This window comes from Neovison vison, chromosome 1 (genome assembly GCF_020171115.1).
Source record: "Neovison vison isolate M4711 chromosome 1, ASM_NN_V1, whole genome shotgun sequence".
Lineage (NCBI taxonomy): Eukaryota > Metazoa > Chordata > Mammalia > Carnivora > Mustelidae > Neogale > Neogale vison.
In genome coordinates this window covers 210,738,710-210,759,327 of record NC_058091.1, presented here as the reverse complement: position 1 = coordinate 210,759,327, position 20,618 = coordinate 210,738,710, and the positions used below count along the sequence as shown (strand labels likewise).

The 20,618-nt window shown below is 34.5% G+C and overlaps 1 protein-coding gene across 3 annotated transcripts in view; it reads left to right on the top strand.

Annotated features, from left to right (window-relative positions):
• MSH3 (mutS homolog 3) overlaps window positions 1-20,618 on the top strand; it is a 180,944-nt gene that overhangs the window by 97,451 nt on the left and 62,875 nt on the right. For all 3 annotated transcript variants that reach the window (XM_044266234.1, XM_044266241.1, XM_044266250.1), the window contains exons 14-17: window positions 8,067-8,254; window positions 9,006-9,174; window positions 14,376-14,440; window positions 16,835-16,951. In XM_044266234.1, coding sequence (XP_044122169.1) covers window positions 8,067-8,254; window positions 9,006-9,174; window positions 14,376-14,440; window positions 16,835-16,951 — 539 coding nt within the window. The remainder of the gene's footprint in view (window positions 1-8,066; window positions 8,255-9,005; window positions 9,175-14,375; window positions 14,441-16,834; window positions 16,952-20,618) is intronic.

Here is a 20,618-nt window from a genome sequence, read left to right as displayed (position 1 = left end):
GCAAAGGGAAAAAATAAGAGAGACACAGATCAAGAAACAGACTCCTAACTATACAGAACAAACTGTTGGTTACCAGAGGGGAATTGGGTAGGGGGAAGGGTGAAATAGATGCTTGAGATTCAGGAGTATACTTTTCGTGATGAGCACTGGGTGATATATGGAATTGTTAAACCTCAATATTGTGTTCCTGAAACTAATGTAACACTTTCTGTTAAGTATACTGGCATTAAAATAAAAACTTAATTAAAAGTAACTAAGTTAATGCCAATTAAATGAAAAAAAAATCCAAGAGATTTTTCACACTTACAGAAATAATTTATCTTCAAAATATGCTTAGAATTAACCAAAATCAATTAGGTATATTTATATTGTTGATAAACTTTTCTATAGTGTTTTACTGTTGTGTGGGAGTCATTCACATACGTTAGACACTTTGTCCCTTGTAAAAAAACTTTATGGAATTGAGGAGATACTGTGTTTCTCACCTTCTCACTAAGGGAAGGCTCTATCTCTCTATATAATGCTACCACAGCTTGCATTACCGTGGATAAAATGATGATGCTGAGAAGAGAGATAGTAGCTTGTTAGTCAGGGACAGAATTGGTATTTATACCAGGGTCCTTGACTGGGTTTTTAGTGGATACACTTTGGACATGATCATTTTTGATGTAGTAGTTTTGACTACAATTGTATTTTTTTCCCAGTTATCCTGACATGAGCCATCTTTATTTTCTGCCCAAATGTAAATCCTTGCCAATGTCATAATTTTATTATAGAACAATTTTTATGGGCCCACATTTTAGTTGTGACCAGTTTTTCATTAGTCTTTACCTTTTTTAGTCCTTTCCCCCACAAAGTTTTACTGGAACGATAAGTACTGCTTCTGAGAATACTCGCAGTGCCCAAGAGGACTTATGTAACTGCTCCATATGCTTCAGCTAAATTTGAAAACAAAGAATAAGCCAGAACTGGGAAACACTAATTCCTCGGGAAGAATGCATGAGTTGGTTACGGGGTCAGTGAAGTCTTCTGTACTGCAAGTTGGTGCCCTTGTGGTGTTGCTTTGCTGGCGGAAACAGAGCTTGTGCTTATACTATCCCACCCTGTTACCTGCGGTCCCACGTACCCGCCATCAACAGCAATCTAGAAGCAGCTAGTCATCTTCTGATATACTGTCAGAAGGTCAGTAATAGCCTAATTCTCTGTCACAGTGCCGGCAACATTTGCCTCGCTTCATCTCATCACTAGGCATTTTATCATCGCACATCATCATATGAAGGGTGAGTACAGTATAATGTATTTTGACAGGGAGAAAGAGAGACTACATTCATATAACTTTTATTACAGTATATCATTATAATTGTTCTACTTGATTATTAGTTATTGTGCACCTCTTACTGTGCCTAGTTTATCAGTTAAACTCTGTCATAGGTGTATGTGTATATGAAAAAGCACCTGTGGGGTTAGGTACTATCTGTGGTTTCAGATACCCATTAGGGGTCTTGGGACATATCCCCCATAGATAAGGGGGGACTAATGTAGTTGAAAGTTTTATGGTTGACACTTCTGAGGTTACAAAATGGATGTCAAACCATTCATTAGCGGGTATCATTGGTTTAGGGCCTTACAATCAGTGCTTATTACCCTTCATCAAGGAATAGGTCTCCAAGCAGTCTTCACTGCTTGAAAGTTTTCACTGACAGTTATTAAAGATTTTTGTTTTTCTCAAGAAAAAAATAGGGACAAAGCTGAGAAAATTATTAATTGCTAAAAGAGCTGAGTCAAAGTACTCGGTGGCGTTGACAGAAGCATCTTTCCACGGCCCTATGACTTCTATCGGGCTTCGCTTCCTTTCATTAAAATTTGCTTTGATGTTTTCAATCCATAGGGTTGTGTATTTACAAAGGTTTAAAAACTGGTAAAAGTCAGAATCTAATTCTTTTTTTAAATTGAGATATAATTGACATAGAGCATTGTATGTACCTATGTCCGTATTGTGATATACCACATAATCAATGGTTTGATCTATGTATATACTGAGAAATAATCCCAATAGGTCTAATTAACATTCCTCACTACATGTAGTTATAAAGCCTTCCTTTTCTTATGATGAGAACTTTTAAGATCTGCTCTGTTAGCAGTATCCAGACAATGGTGCAGTTTTATTAACTGTGGTTACCATGCTATACATTAAATCTCTGGGACTTATTTATTTTATAATTGGAAGTTTGTACCTGTTGATCATCTTCAACCGTTTCATCCACTTGCCCTCCTTGGCCCATCTCTGGCAACCACACATCTATTCTCTGCATCTATGGGTTTGTCTTTTTTTTTTAACTTTTTTTTTATTTTACATGCAATTAAAATTATATGGTATAGAATTGAATTATTTTTAAAAGTAACTAAGAATGCCTTTTGTTTTAGAGTTTCAAATTGTACTTTAGTGAAGGAACTTATGACTCACTCAGAAGTTTTTCCTTATTGCTGCTTTAATGTTTATACAAGTGTGCCTGAAGATTGATTTGAAAAGTGAGGATTAGAAATGACTTGGTAACAGACCAACTTGAGGAAGTCTAAATGCTTTCAACCAAATTTTTATAGATTAGTTAGTTGGCTCTTGGAACACACCGTCAAACACATGTCTGTTCTTTATCATTAATTTACTCTAAATAAGCTTCTGCTGTATGCACCAAATGGTGAGTGATATCCTGGGTATGGACTGTGCCAATTATGTAAAATTCATAAAATGGTTAGGAACACTGTTTGGATGTTGTGGAAGTGGTAAGCCTAGGCCATATGGCTGTGTGGAAAGTGCCGCGAAATAGTCACAAATAGGTATTCTCATGTCGATAATAATAGAAGATACCAAGAAGCCCAACTCTGAAACAAAACAAACATTTCTTTATTAGTAAAAGTATTTTACTAATACATGTGTATACATAGATACATACATGCATATTTATATATATAAAATTAGTATCTTATAGTAAAACTTCACATCCAAGTCTTAGAGAGAACAGTGTTAGTCTTAGAAACCCATATTAACTTTGCTCAAGAACTATTTTGTAAGAAAATGATACATAAGTGCTAAGATGGGTGAGTACATTTAAAGGATTATAGCACTTAGTAAATGTTAGAGGAGACTGTTCCAGAATTTTGTAGGCAAGAATAATTTCTTGGCCAGACTGGTATAAGCCTAGAGCCACCTTCTCAGTATGGAACCCAGGCTGGAGTTCTTCCAGTCCCATGATGACCCGTTTCCACACTTACAAATGTGTTCTACAGCTCTTCCACAGAGAAGCTTGCTGTTGGAAATGGGGTTGAGAATGAGTGACTCCAGGAGCTACTACTTCATCCTTCTCTTTAGCTTTCTGGCAGCTCTACTCAGTTATTTTGCTTAAGAAACTAGAAAGCAACCTGCCTTGGGCACTTAAAACTTGATTACAAAGCACTTTGTTTTCATTTTGCTTCTGTTGCTGACTTAAATTTTGTATCTGAGGGTGAAAAATCAAACCCTTGTTGGTTTCTCATTATAAGACATTATTATTCAAAAATTGTATTGAAATGTTTACTTTTATTTCTTCACTTCTATTAGAATGTGTGTATTTAATAGTTAACTATCGACAGTTGGCCAAAAAACTTCTGGGCTCCACAATACAAAAATCCAGCTTCCTATATGTATCTTTCCCATCATACAGTGGCCTTTCTGGGGAAGAGGTATTTTATGATACACTTCAAATTCAACTTTTATTCAGTTGCATATTTTTTTGCATAATTTACCTCATTCTTTTTAGTTAACTCTTTCTAACTATGTCCTTAGCATTAATTCATTTTATATATGCTATTTATTTTTTATTTTATTTTTTCTTAAAGATTTTACTTATTTATTTGCGAGAGGGAGCATGGAGGGAGAAGTAGAATACCCACTGAGCAAAGAGCCAGGTGTGGGACTCGATCCCGTGATCCTAAGATCATGATCTGAGGCGAGGCAGATGCTTAAATGACTGAGCCACCTAGGTACCCCTTTGTATACTACTTTTTTTAAAAGATTTTATTTATTTATTTGACACACAGAGATCACAAGTAGGCAGAGAGGCAGGCGGGGGTTGGGGGAAGCAGGCTTCCTGCCGAGCAGAGAGCCTGACGTGGGGCCCGATCCCAGGACCCTGGGATCATGACCTGAGCCAAAGGCAGAGGCTTCAACTCACTGAGCCACCAGGCACCCCTGTATACTATTTATTATGTCTACTTATCATTAACTCAAAATACTTATTTTCATCAGATATTCTATTTCATTTTACCCGGTCGAACCTGAACTGATTGCCCTCTATGCTAGTTGTATAGCTACTTTCTTTGATTTATTTCTCTTGAATTGAATCTTTGGTTCAGTCTTTCTGAATTCTGTGTTTTCCTTTTGGTTTATTACTTCATTCTGATACAGTGCATTTTCTAGAAGCATCCTGAGAAAGGGTATTGGAAGTACAGCTGTCCTCAACTCCCTAGAACGGTGCAGGAGTTAGGGGCATTGACCCTTGTACAGTAGAAAATCTATGTATAACTTTTGACTCACCCAAAACTTAACTACTAATACCCTGCTGCTGACCTGAAGTTTAATGATAGTCGATTAACATGTTTTATATGAGATAGAGCAAGAGAGCTTTTCATAGCTCTTCAGTTGAGCAGGGAGCCCAACACAGGGCTTGATCCCAGGACCCTGGTGTTATGACCTGAGCTGAAGGCAGATGTTTAACTGAACCGAGCCACCCAGAAGCCCCTGGAAATGTCTTGTTTTCTACTCACATTTGATTGGTAGTTTGACTGGGTATAAAATTCTGGCCTATAAATTATTTTCCTTTAGAATCTCAGCCTTTTGGCTAAGATGAAGTGTAGAATTTTGTGTTACTTCATTGTCTTCTAGTTTCAATTATTTTTGTTGAATGGTCTGATTTCTGATTCTTGGTGTGACTTTTTTTCCTCTCCTTCTAGAAATTGAAACATTTTCTTTTCATCCCCGATGTTTTAAAATTTTATGATGATTTGCTCTGATTTGGTTCTGTTTTGATCCATTGTACTGAGTCTTTCAATCTGGCGACGAAGTTCTGGGAAATTTTCCTGAGTTAGTTGTCGGTTCTTTCTTTTTTGTAGTTCTTTCATTCGAATTGATTGAATCCTGTTCTCTGAGTGTTCCTTAAAAAAAAAAAAAAAGTATCCTGTTCTTGTTTCATGGTTTCATTATTCTCTAACTGAGGATATTGGTTTTTTTAAGTTTATATATTTATTTTTAATGTTTTTATTTAAATTCAATTAATTAACATATAATGAATTTTTTTTAGTTTCAGAAGTAGAGTTCAGTGATTCATCAGTCTTACACAATACCCAGTGTTCATTACATCACTTGCCCTCCTTAATGTCCATCACCCATTTATCCCATCACCCCACTCCCCTCCCCTCCAGGAACCCTAAGTTTCCTATAATTAAGAATCTCTTATGGTTTGTCTCCCTCTTTGATTTTTGTCTTTTTAAAAATTTTCCCTCCCTTCCCTTGTAGTCCTATTTTATTTCTTAAATTCCACATAAGAGTGAGATTATATAATTGTCTTTTCTGTGATTGACTTATTTCACTTAGCATAATACCCTCTAGTTCGATCCACATCCTTGCAAGTGATAAGACATCATTTCTTTGATGGCTGAATATTATTCCGTTGTATATGTATACCACATCTTCTTTATCCATTCACCTTTTGATGGGCATTTGGATTCCTTGCATAGGTTGGCCATTGTGAACATTGCTGCTATAAACCTTGAGGTGCAGGTGCCCTGTCAGTTCACTGCATTTGTATCACTGGGGTAAAGACCGAGTAGTGCAATTGCTGGATATAGGGTAGGCCTATTTTCAGCTTTCTTGAGGAACCTTCATACTGTTTTTCCAGAGTGGCTTCATAAGCTTGCATTCCCACCAAGAGTAATACTGAGTTTTTTTTTAAAGACCTTTTCTTCTACGTATATAGGCTGTATTCCCTCTAGTATTTATTGATTGATTTTTTTAAAATTTCATGGTAGAATTTTTCATCTGATGTCTGATCATTTTTAAAGAGTAGAAAGCTGAAATGCTGATAAGAAGGTCTCTAGATGAATATGGCTTGCAAAATATGAGGTGAATTGTACAGTGTACTAGCTGATACATTTTAGGGATGAATTCCTGCTTTAGTATATTCAGAATTTTCCTCTTGGGCCTGTGAGGTTCCTGAAGGACTCTTTTAGCCTCCTGGATGGCTAACAATGTTCTGGGAGCTAGATGGAGGAAACTGGGAGTCTCTGTTTTCTCTTATTTTAATCCCTTGCTTTTGGTGGTATTCTCATCTTTCAGTGTGCCTGAAGATGGTTCGGGTACTCTGTGTTTTTCCTTTTCCAGAAGATAAAATTAGTCTTTTATTGGATAGGAAAATAGTGGCTGCTCAGTGGCATGGATAGAATATTGAGGGATAATTGCTTCTTAATTCATTTGTAACCAGTCTGTTCTACCCACTCACCCACCCCCAGCTTCCACTTCCAAAGATAATTTGTGCCACTAGTTTTTGAGTCTTTTAGGATTCTTGGTGTAACTCAGGTTGGGTCCTAGTTTTCCTCACAGACAGCTTAAAATAGTATTTTGAATCTTCTAAGTCAGTTTCCCCTCATACATTTACTTTATAGTTTCCAAGATGTTGTTACTATTGTCTTGTCTTCTAGTTATTCTTGAGGTTTTACACCTTTTTAAACAATCTTGGACTATAGTTTCAAGATAGTGTGAAATTAGATACATGTTCAGCTTATTCTCTTTATCAGAAGTTCCAAAAGTAAAAATTATTCATGGTCATGTTTAAAAATTGCAAACCTGTGTATAAAGATATGAAATAAAGAATAAAACATTTTTCTCTACTTTTCCCCAGAGTACACACCACCCAGAGGTAACTAAAATTAACATGTGTGCCCTTCCAGATATTTTTTATTTATATTTTTATTTATGTGGAACAGTACAATTAATATGAAGAAGCAAAAATGAAATTTTACTGTATAAATACACATATGGTATATAGTATAAACATATGCTATGTATATTTAATATATGTTGAAATTATGAAGTTCTGTGTGATCTGTACATCAGTGTATATATATACAGATGTCTTAATTTTTAGCTGTTTAATACTATCACATTGTATGAGCTTTTCCTAATAAGAACCCAGTTGTTAAGATACTTGTTTCCTATTCATCTTTTTAATATTATTAGCAGTAGTGCTACTATAAACATTTAGATACACATACTTTTTTACTACTTGTTATAGCTTTTGTTTAATTTTTAAGATGGAATTATTTAGTCAAAAAGCCATATGCACTTTACCTTCAAATAGTTTATGCCTCTACTAATTGTATAAAAAAGTGTTTTTTAATACCCTGTGTGACTTAGCTATTATCAGGTTTTTAAATCTTTGGCATTCTGTTAAATGACAAATGCTATCTTATCATTTTAATTTGCTTGATCTAATTATGTGGGAGGTTAATTGTGCTTATTGGACATTCTTTTTTTTTTTTTTTTTAATGAGCTGCATATTCAGTTCACTTAGCCATTATTCTTTGGGTTATTTATCTTTTCCAGGTCAATTTGTAAGAAGAGCTAATTATATGGGAAGAATTTTGCCATTTATTCCTCAAATGTCTTGCAGCTATTTCCCAGAATTGTCCTTTATAATTTTGACATTGCTTACTGCATTTTTGCTATATGGTCAATATATTTTAAAATGAAAAATTATTGAACAAGTATTGGCTTTACTCTCCCCAGCCTAAATTATTTTCTTTAGAGTTTTAAAATGTTACGAAGTATTCGAACTATTGGTTTAACTTTAGTAGGTATCAACAATACTTTATTTCAACTAACTAGTTTATAGAATAAATTAAAATTTTCTTTAATTCTGATTCTAACTTTAAAAAGACCATTACCTAAAAAAATAAATGCCACTAATTGAAAGACTGCTAATTTAACTTCGTATTCAAATATCTTGTTATTTAGCAAAAAAACCTTACTTTTTCAGTGTTCTACGCAGGAGTTCTTCTTGATTGTCAAAACCCTGTATCATCTGCAGTCAGAATTTCAAGCATTAATACCTGCTGTTAATTCCCACGTTCGGTCAGACTTGCTGCAGACATCTATTTTAGAAATTCCTGAACTCCTTAGTCCAGTGGAGCGTTACTTAAGGATCCTTAATGAACAAGCTGCCAAGTAAGTTGTAGACCCTTAGATTACTGTCACTGCTGCAAAGGAAGAACTAACCGATTTGCCATTTGTTGTGTGGATTCATAAGCTTCCCTCATGGTACTGGTAGAAGTTGCACTTGAAATTAGAAATATGATGGGATGTTAAAGGCTGTCCATGATAGCTGGAAGTAACCCTCCACCATCCAAAACGTAGGCAGTTCATTATCTAAGACCAATACAATACAATACCTAGGACAGATACAATACCAGATGATGAAAAGGTAAAGCCCAGGCAGAGCAAGTAGTAGCAGTTTATGAATTCAAAAGTGGGAGTCAGATGGCATCTTACCCTTATTGCCTAGATGTCCAGCGGTAGTCTGCCTTATATTTAGAAACCTCAGAAGCAAAGTTACCTTTACAAGGTAGTCATTCTACAGTTCATTCCACAAAGAGCTCTATATTAAAGGGGAAAAAAAGATAGTATTGACATTCATATTTATTTTCTTCATAGGTGAACAACAGATATTTAATTTTATCTCTCATTTTCACCATGGGAATCGTGAACTTGCAAAATAAAAATGATGTTAGGATGATTTTGTCTGTCTTCAAAGAAATTAAGAAACCAACCCATAAATATTTAGTGACAGAGCTGGAATTAGAGCCTTGTTTTCCTGATTCCCAACCCTTCGGTCTTTTCTCATGCTGGGAAAAATAATTGATAACTGGTATAGATAGCATGCTTCAGTATATGTTTCTGCATTTTTTTCATTTTTTAGGACTGGAAATAAAACCGAATTATTCAAAGACCTTACTGAGTTCCCTTTAATAAAAAAGAGGAAAGATGAAATTCAAGAAGTTACTGACAAGATCCAAATACATTTGCAAGAAATACGAAAAATACTAAAAAATTCTTCTATACAATATGTGACAGTGTCAGGACAAGAGGTAATGTCAAACATACTTTTATTTTGCATCCATTTATCTCAAATAGAAAAGCTATTTTAAAATGTAAACAAAAATCTGAGGAGAGGATGAAAGTTTGTTTTCAGATTTTCTCTTTTATTCCTTGGAAATATGATGTACTACTTTGTGTGGGTAAGAATAATTTTAATAACAGTATTTTATGTGTTTGTTTACTTTCTTGGTAAAATTTTGCAACTTGATGTTTTATGTGCTTTAGTATTATTTGTTGAAATTGTATTATAGAAAACATGACTCTTGTAAATAATTACTTATAGGATTCATTTCACCTAAATCCAGGAGAAAAGAGGTTAGTCTTTGATCTCTGGCCTGCAGAGAATGAAATGATATGGAGTGAACCACCTGTGTAGGTTGGATCACACAGTGACTGAAACCCAGGGTTTCCTTCCAAAGTTGGTAGTATAGCTGCTAGAGAACAAATAGCAAGAAAAAAAACAAACCAAAAAACCGAACTATAATGAAGATCTACAATTAGTGAGTCTTCCATAAGATGATATAAGTGCCGTTCAGAACGTGTTTTTTGGTATGCATACTTAAGTGTAAAGTTTGATATTATTAATATCTGAGTGAGAATCAGGAAGAAGTATGCTTTTTGAATGTGGTTGTTGTATCCTTTGGTCTTATTCTGAGTCTTAAGGCATGCTCCTTCTGTATCTTATGTTTAATAAAATATAGAGATTCTAACTGAGGGAATTTGAGAAATTCTACTTCATTAAAATCGCAAATTGGGAAATTTGTGAATAATTTCCATTGGGTGGATGAACTTATTATTCGGGATTTATTTTTGTCATGGGGAAGAGCTTAATTTCAAATAAAATCTTAAAACATTTGCATTACTTTATATATTTAGTCAAAAGACTGCTGATTTGTATAATTATTTGAAATAAGAAACCCTACAGCAGAATATAATCTTTATTAAAATATTTATCAATCTTGTGCCATTTAACAGACCATAGTATTAAGACCATAGTATTAAGACTAACTTAATAAGATTGTCAGTCTGTCTTTTGGACTCACATCTTTAGGACTCAGGCAGATATTTCACAGTGTATTCCACTTAGAAGTCTATATAATAGGAAAATGATTTGACAGTATTTATACTTAGTTGCTCCCCCCCCCCCCCGCAGCCAAATAGTTAATTGCATCACTTAGTTTCACTATGCAGTCTGGATCTTGCAAAACAAACAAGTGACCTTAGCCCACTGTTCCAGGCTATTTATTGAAAATGAGATGCTCAAAACTGCTTAGTAACAATAAAAGATATGTAGTGGAAAATTGGTAACCACTGGTATTATAGTAGGGAAACCTGGGTGTCTAAATGTCACTTTCCCCACGTACATGCTGTGTGACCAAGGCCGAATCACCTGTGTTGTGAGACTGCTCCAAAGACCAACTGAGTTAAAATACATGAAAGTTGAGTTTTAATCATAGGTTAATCCCACGTAAATGTTCTTCTTATATGGTAACTACTAATATATTTGTCAAGCACTTGATCAGAATGGTTCTAAGCACTGCACATATATTATTTAGCATTTGTAATAACAGAGAAAGGGGTTATTCTCATTTTGTATTGAAGAAAACTGAGGGTTGGAGTAGTTGGGTAAGTTACATAAGTCAGAAGCCCAGTCCTGCCTGACTCTAGTTTTTCTGCCAGTTCCTTATTTCATGCTACTAACAAATATTAACACAAGGATTATCAACATTTGGCTTTTATTTTATGAAACCCAATGCTTTAGAGCTCAGTTTAGAACAAACTAAAATAAAGCTCAAGTCTTGGGAAGATAGCCCTGGATCCAGCTGGTAGTTTTACAGTAAAAATGGGGAAAACTGATGAGGAATTCATATGGAGTAGTAGATTAGATTTTTTTTCCCTTTTTTTAATCAGTGTGGCAGTGAAGTTTAAGAAAACGCACAGAATGGAGATGAAATTGGATTATAAATAATGAGAGAAATAAATTATCTTATTCTTTACTTAACCTTTATTAGGTTAAGGTGATGAGTTTGAGGCAAGAAATTTCTTAGTTATTAACTGTGGGATGAATTCTTACTGGTTCTTAAAAAAACCTATAGAAATTGAATAGTATATCAATACAGAATCACTTTTATAACATTTTTGAGAATTAGTGATTCTATTCAAACAACAAATGAATTCTAGATATTCAGCATTGTTATAGTCAAATTTTCTCTTAAAAATTATACTAATGGTATCAACAAATTATTTAAAGAGACTTATAGGATCAAGAACAGACTCTGTTAAATATGATTATGTCTGAAAAGTGAGAGGAAAGCAGGAAAACAACCCTTATCTTGTATGTGCTTCTTATTTTATACCCTTCTGTTCTGAAATTTTATAACTTTGTAATAATTTGTTTGAAAACCTGTTTTAGCAGGCCTATGCAGTACATGGATTTTGTTATTAGTAAAAATAAGTAGATTGTCAAGCCAGTGATACTTTTGACAACTTTCCTTTTTCACCAGTTCCCAGTTTTATGTACTCATTAGAATACTACAAGATGTGTTACTATCACTGACTCTGAAAGTATTTGTAGGAAAATAATGAAAGAAGAAACTTAGCTCACTGCTTCTGTGATGGTTCTCATATTTTGTGTATATAGAGATTCATTTTTTAACCTTGAATCAAATATTGAGTGGTATTTAGATTTGAGGCAGTATTGGTTAAGTAGTAGTATTCTTAAGGAAAAGGGAAGAAATATTGGGGGGAAAATCTTTTAAAAAATTTTTATTAATGCACAGCATGCATAATATCCAAATTCTGCTTAGGGTGTTTAAGATGTGAAAAACATTCTCTATTAAATCTTACTTCCAAAGAAAAAATATTTGGAAAAATTTTGAGAGAGAAGAAAGAAAAGAGGGAGAGTAGGGATGGGGTAAGTGTGTATTGGAGAAAACAGAGAGCAGTTTCTGAAGTGAATTAAGCAAACTTAGCAATGATGCGAGCCCAGTGATACAACAGGCTGCAGTTTGAGTAACAAACCTGACATGTTTTAACCAGGATAGAATAGGATCCCAGCAGTAAATGAGAAATTGCGAGAACAAATCAAGGCGTACTTCTTGCATCAACACCTAAGAAACAAAGTCAGGAACTATAAAGCAGGGAAGGGTGCTATGAGAATTCTCTAAGATTTCTGAAATACACGTTAATTTCCAAATTTAGTTCCCTTTTCTGTAGCAATAAAAGTTTTAAAAGGCCTTGTCTGCTCATTCTTAGAATGTTTGTAAAAAGAAGCAAAGAGAAAATTTCCTGTTTCCTTAGGCAGTATAGAAGAGAAAAAACAACAACAACAACAACAAAACAAAAACAAAAACAAAAAAACCTGTAGTAGATGACAATTTTGAAGAGAAACCCAGCTGAGACAAGGAGGACACACAGGATCAGCACCAACTTGAAGAAGTAACCCCAGGGGTATAACAAGCAGGAGATCCATAGGGACCTTCCCAACTCTTACTCTCTTTTCCATCGAGTATTGGCTCTGCATATGGCCTCTTTGAGGAGCTGCTGTCCTTAAAGTAGACCCTTGATCCTTACAGATTGAACCGTTATGGTCCAAACCTTCCCCAGCCTGCTCTAAAAGGCTGTGACTAGAAGCGATCTGTGATGTGTCTCAGGCACAGATTTTAATCCAGTTTCCTGTGCTGCAGTGTTAGGGCAGATGAAGTAAGCCAGCCTACCTGGCACCCAGTGACCCCACTGAGGCAGTTTTAGCTTCTTTTCCAAATTTCTGTCTTCCCTACATAGTAACTCCTGTGGAGCTCTGTGTTCGTTTTTGTGAATCTAGATGTGTCCTTGCCAAGTATTCATGAGCCACTGTGGCCCTGCATTTTGCTGTTTGCTGCAGGCTTAGCTCTTCCCAGAATTATTTGATAAAAAGATCAATATGCCTTTGTTGCAGGACACTTACAAATAAAGTTTAAGCAGAATTTTTTAGCATGATCTTAATGTGCTTTTATCTTTCTTGTCAATGATATTTATCTTGTGGGTTTTTCCCCAGTTTTTGTAATCAAAGGGAGCTCTTTTAAAGTCTTGACTCTTCACTGTTTAACTGGGTGGGGCAGATTTGAAATTATATTAATTCCTCTCTATACAAGAAAACATCATGAGTCCCAAAATTTTTTCTAAGGATGAAAATTCTTAAATTTAACCAGTAACTCCTGTTTTACATTTAGTGTAAAAACTATATAGAAAAATAAACTCAAAGATAGGCCAATATTTTAATAATATGCATATTATTATATTAATGCATATATATTTATATTATAAATACCAGAAATGTTATAAAACTGGTATATGTAAAAAAAAGTTCCTGTGGCCATCTCAAATTTAGTGGTAGCCACAGAGCTTCTGGGTCTCCTCCTCTGTAAAACAGGTGTGTGTGTCTTTATTCATTTAAATAAAACACTGAATTTCATTACAGTGATATAAGAGTGAGCAGGAAGAAGAAGTGATATACAACTAATGCTCATAAGGAAAGGCATGGTAGACGGAGTTGATTTCACTTGCTTCCTGATTGATTTCAGAAAAGCTTGCTTGCAGAACACAGCTCTATAAAGATACGGTTCACAGAAGTGAAAACTTTAAGAAAACTCTCATGGAAAGAAATCTCTTCTCCCCTTAATAGCTGAAGAAATCAGTGCTTTTTCATGAGGATACTCTTAGGGACCTTGGATTCTGTGGATAAAAGCTATGACAATAAGTCCTCTTCTGTTCAGAATAGGGGATAGGCCACATATGAAACTGGTATAGCACATAATAAGTGATATTTTAAAATTGTATGTACGTAGAACTTGAGTCTTATTACTGAGTAATAGAATTCTTAAGTGGTACTAATAAATGAAAGAGGCTGTTAAAAAAAGAAAAATCACCACTGGTAATAGCGACAATGTTATAAAATGTTATAAACGTTAAAGTGCCAAGTTACATGCTTATTACAAACTTTTGCTCAGTACACATTGTACTTTATCCCAAGTATTGCAACCCTAATTAGTGGTATTTGGTTGTATGGACATAAATGAACTTTCGTATTAACAATACTGGATTTATTTTGAATGTTTAGAATAGTATTTACTAAACTTACAGCACAGTTTTGAGAAAGCTTTAATAATGGTTAATCATTTAGATATCTAACTTTTATTTGTATTTCTTTTAGTTTATGATTGAAATAAAGAATTCTGCTGTGTCTTGTATACCAGCTGATTGGGTTAAGGTTGGAAGGTGGGTTTCATATTACATTTTTTCTTACTAATGTGAATTATAATGACATTTGTATACCTGTACACTACTGGAATGAAGATAACCACCTCCTTGACATAAAAAGTATTTCTTTCCCTTTGGTTTTCTTATGGAGCTTCTCACCGAAAAAATAATTATTTTTAATTCTTTATATCATTGGTTTAAAAATACTTTTTCCCAAGAGTATCTTGTTTGTGTACATTTGTTTTCCTGTTTTGTAAATTATCATTTTATTCTTATACCTCAGAGTACACTTTAAACACATGAAAGAAAATATTGGGGAATCTTCAATTATAAGATTAATTTGATTGCTTGAATTTCCTTCCTGATGAGTGCTGTACCTGAAATTTCTTTTAGGAAGCTAAAATTTCACTTTCTACCTCACTGAGCTCTGCATTTGTTTATTCTTGATGCTTTCCATGGCACATAACTATAATAGTTCTTTATGGCTTCTTTTTTGTAAGTTATATCATGAATTGATGAAAACAAATTTAATCAAAAACAGAATTAGGGAACCACATTGAGACTCCTTTTCTCCTTGATTAGACATTAATCCCTCAAAGGGGACTCTTTTCAGAAGTGGTATTAGCAAAGTATATACTCCTGTGAGTAGTATTCGTTGTGAAGTATTTATTGCTACTGTTACTTATACACTTGCATGAACTTGAGATGAAAATATACATTTGCCCAAGTAAGCAGATAGTAGCTAGTGTTTACATGAAAGAACTCTATTAAGGATGGAAGAAAATTTTAACATGTGTAAATGATTATAATTTAATTAGAAGGAAAAAACGAGTATCCATTTACCACTATCAAAGGATTCTAAAGGTACGGTCATGGGTTTCTTTAGCTCTGTTACCATTGTTTTTCTGGTTTTTGTTTTTTTCTTTTTTCTCCTGTGTTCCTGGAAGCTGTAGCTGAGATTTTAATATTGTTGATTTTATAGGCTGTTTTCTCTTTCACAGGCTTTCTTTTCTTTCCTTTATTTGCTTTGTCCTATCCTATAGCTCATGAATCGAAGTATGTTTTATGAAAAGAAATTATTTAAAATTGTACATCTAATTAATCTAAGAAACTGAAATGTTTCATTAAATGAATTTTGTCAGAAGAGAAAGCTATGATGAATATGTTTGCATAGAAACCTAGATGACATTTCAGAATCAACACGGAAAGGATAAATCAGTATCAACATCCTTTGAACATTCAATGATGTAAATTGAATGAATAAATAAGGTGGTTTGGGGGAGGTTCATTATTATTTTTATTTGTCATTTGACTATCATAAACTTGACAAGGATAGGCTAGAATATTAGTCAGATTTTGAATATGAAAATCTCATTCCTAATACAATAACTGGCCAAATTAAACATAATTGTGACAGGAGTTGGGGAGCAAACAAAGAACAGTAATTTCTTTCATCATCTGCCTATCACTCAACCCTGATCTCTTCTCAAAAGTCCAATCGAAATAGTAACATCAACAGCAGTAGCAGTCACCACCTCCACAGAACAACTCTTAACATGGGGGACTAAGGACCTAGGACATAGATACTGTGCTAAGCACTGTCTTATTCTCTCAACAGTACCTATGAGGTAGATACTATCATTATTCCATTTTATAGATGAGGAAAGGGATGTTTAGAAAAGGTCACTTATATTTGCCTAAGGTCACACAAGTAGCAAGTAAGTGGTTAGTGTTAGAGCCTTGGTCCAGATATTTTTAACTGGGAACCGGTGGCATCCCCTGTTGTGCCCTACTTTCTTGATGAAGGAGCAGAGACAATGCACAGGCCCACGAGAGGAGCACATCCTATTTGTTTCCCTCTGGGGCCACTGTGAATCTACAGCTAGATCATGAAACATTCCTATTCTTTGATTGCCTCTTGAATAAATGCATCACTATTCTTTGTAATTCTTTATATTTTTGTTTCACTGAAATACATTAATTCTACAGAAAAGTATAAAACATAAAGAATAGTGGGACTTTCATCAGTGTATCCAGCTTTGTCAAGACTTACTTGCTTCTGATCTTTTTTTTAATAAGCAAGCATTTTCATGTAGTGTAATTTAAAGAAAAAAGCCTTCTGCTTATGAAATGGAAATTCTAAACTTTGACTTTGCCATATGGATGTAATTTGAAATGCATTTCAGAGCTCCTGAACAAAGTCCTATGAACTCCAAGTACTTTATTTACAACAGAGGTCTTTGGAATCAATAGAGTTCAGCACCATAATTAAAGAATGTTCTGTGTTTACAGCTATTTACTTTCAAGGTTCATCAGAGAATAATAAATAACTACTTTAATTTTCTGAAGTGATGGCATTAGTGATTCCTTAGTAACCTTGATTTCCTATTTATGTTTCTTCCCCTCTTCTAGCACAAAAGCTGTGAGCCGTTTTCACTCTCCTTTTATTGTAGAAAATTACAGACATCTGAATCAGCTCCGGGAGCAGCTAGTCCTTGACTGCAGTGCCGAATGGCTTGGTTTTCTAGAGTGAGTTTACAATGAAAAATATAATCTGACTTTTTGCTATGAGAAATAGACCGGAAAATCTTTCCATCAAAAAGAAAAGTAGAGATTACTGCTTGTGACCTGCCATAAAATAGTTGAGTACATGTGTTCTCTGATTTTATTTTTAATCCACTGAAATGTAAGCTCATTTTCGTCTTTAATGAGAGATCTAATACACTTTATTGTTACTGTACTAATATTTAGCTGCTGAGGATGTTTGGTAGAGTCCCTTTTTGAAATGCCACCTTGGACTTCCTTTACTTATAAAAAGACTTAACATTTTCATAGTTGGAAAAGAATGGTTTAGTTCTTCTATTTTTATTATCTCCATTTACTTTTTTTTTTATTTTTTTACATCCTCAATGTTTTCTTTGTAACTTTTTATCTTAAAGAATTTTATATCTGGGAAATTTGAAATAAATACCTATATACTCTTCACCTAGATTTATCAAGTTTTAACATTTGCCACATCACCTAGATTTATCAAGTTTTAACATTTGCCACATTTATAGAAGCACATTTAGCTCTCTCATACACTTTTTTCCTGAACCAATTTAAAGTACAATTTAGACATTATAACACTTCATCCCTAAATACTTAATTAAGCATACATCTAAAACTAAGGACATGCTACTATATAATCTTAAAACTATTATCACATCTAAGAAAAATTAGTAATTTAAGGAATATTTAGTTAATTCTACCCCCCCCATTTTTAAATGAAAACTCTATTCAACTTTCACTTGTAACATTTTGTTATTATGTTTCTTTTGTGGTTGAATGGTAGAATCTAGAATAGTCCCCCACCTTTTTTTTTTTTTTTTTAAGATTTTATTTATTTATTAGAGCATGAGCTGGAGGGAAGGCCAGAGGGAGAAGCAGACTTCACATTGAGCAGGAGCCTGACGGGGGGCTCGATCCCAGGACTTTCAGATCATGAATTGAGCCAAGCGCAGACATTTAACTAATGGAGCCACCCAAGGGCTCCACCTTTTTTGTTTTTTTTAATGAGATTTTTTTTTTTTAAGTGTCCTTGCCATTGCTTCCAGGAATGTTTCATATTTGGACTTATTAATAGTTATGTGTTCAGATTGACAGGTTTAAGTCAATGTTGTACTGGTACAGAAAAGGTTAACAGCCAGTTCTTTGGAAGAGTAGTAGTATTTGTGGTGTTTGCTGGCTTCTGTAGTGTAAATACTCCTACTGTGGTTGATTTCAAGCTGCTGCTGGACTGAAGTTGGGAAGAGAGGTGTACAGTTGCCTTTCATGAATCCTTACCTATGAGCCACTCATCTAAGCACTTCAGGTATATTAGGCCCTTATTCCTTCCAAGATCTCTGGGACTGAAATATTATCACCCCCAATTAACAAATGAATAAAGAAGTAAGTTGCGTACATTGGGTTGGAGCCAAGATTCAATGCAGGGTGTCTGGTGGTAACTTGTGCGCTTTACCGTTCAGGCTGTAGAGCTTGCCTTTGGTGAACCTTTAGGCATCACTCTAAACAGAAATCTCTTTGGTAGTCATTCTTTTTTTCTAGGTAATCTTTTTGAAGTTTGGGAAAGTGTAGCAAATGGACAAAGATCAAGAAGTCAATCAAGACTTTCTAGGTTATGATAATGATGTTAAAGGTTTATGATAGTGTTTCATTTTATTCATGTGTCTTATTTATATAATTGACATGAGAAAGAACATTATTGTCTATATCAAAATAATTACCTTCTCTCTCTGCCTTATTTTTCCTTATTATTTTTTTTTTAACTGAAATGGAGCCCACTGAGAGCTATGTCACTCATCTCAGTCTCAGACACTAGAATATCATGAAAGACAGTTACCCTCAACCTAAGGTTCCTAGATAATAGCAAATTAATTAGGGTCTTGGTGGCCCAGATAAGAGCTGAGAAGCAGTGCGTGATAGTGAAGGAAAAAATGACAGGTATTTAGTGCCAAAGACACTTTGATACTCATATTCCAGAGAGGCAAGAGCAGAGACATCAAATATGGCTGCTCTCTGGCAAAACAGAGTGCCAGGATAGGAAGGGCTAGAACAGGGGCAGAAGACAACACAGTCCAACACATAAACCAGTGGTCAGATCTAAAATTGAAGTCAGCCCAGGAATGACAAGGCATGATCACTGGGCAGTCACTCAGAAGTATAAGGTTCGTGTAGCATGTGGTGTCTTCAAAATGTGGCGTCTTCATTTTTAAGGTGGCAATTGAGCCTTGCTTGTTTGATGCCAGGGGCGAGTCTTCTTCGTGTTCGGGATTTTCCACAGATTCTTAACACTGTTCGTGGGATTCTTGCTTGTTTAAATGAACCTTAATTCAGTGAGAAATAGGTAAATTATATTTATTATGTTCTAACTATTCATATTTTAAAATGTAAAATATGCTATAAATATATTTCCCAATTCATAAAGTTAACACAAAAATATGACTGGGTACTTAAAATGTTTTTTCTGTTATCTGGAAAAGTCATTTACATAGAATACCTTATTATAATACTACTTAGAAAAATCATATTACAGATTCTAAAAAATCAATATAGTGATAATATAGGAATAACTGATCACATAGTAAATTAACCCGGTTATCCTCTTCAAGGTAGGAAGCATTCTAAAACTTCTGGATTTAAGAAGCAGATTAAATATCAAAGTTTCTGAAACCCATAGTACAACAGAGAAATCATTTTTAACAGAAGAATTCAACCTAATAATATATTTTTGGGGGAATCTTCTTTGAAAGGGATACCTGTGGTATGAAATAATGGATAATTTGGGGTGTCTGGGTGGCACAGTTGGTTGGACGTCTGACTCTTGGTTTCAGCTCAGGTCATGATCTCAGGGTCATGAGCTAAAGCCCTGCATCAGCTCTGTGCTCAATGGAGAGTATGCTTGAGAGTCTTTCTCTCTCTCCCTGCCCCTCCTGCTTGTGCTGTCACGCTCTCCAGAGTAAATAAATCTTTAAAAAAATATAGAAAAAAAATGGAATAATTTAAGTAAAAAAAATACAAGGGAAAGCACTTGCCTACATTCCTGTATTTTTTCTAAATAAGTCTTTCAATAAAAGTTTTTAAGCCTTTAGATCACAACCTATTTAATTAGCCAAAGATTTGAGGCACTAATCATTATTTTTTCAAATCTAAAATTTAATTTATGTATGCACTATTAATAGGATAACTGAAGATCACTGAAAAAAAGTACTTTATTTGCTTGCTTTTAACGAAATTTATTGCATTGTCTCCTGCATACCAAAGTTAAATGATAGGAAAATCAGACAAAGGTGGACCCCAACATCGAGAACCTTCCCATTCGGTGTGAGAGAAAGATACTGAAACTGTTAATCCTAGTTTGGATGATGCTATGAAGGAGAAGCACAAAGGCAAGCTGACCCATCTGGGTAGTTCATGTTATTTAAGCTGAGTGAAAATGACCACGACATTTGCGTTCATTGAATCTAGTTGATATGTCATGTTCAAATGAAATGTGCAGTACAGTATTAGAAGCAGACATCTTTATATAGAAGCTGTTGTAAAGGTATGTACTTCCATCCAAATGAAACAAAAGAAGCCTCAGGAATCAAGTTACTACATTAAAATGAGAAGTCGTCCAGAGTAATTTCCATGTTTCTTAACTGTTAGGTACCATCCT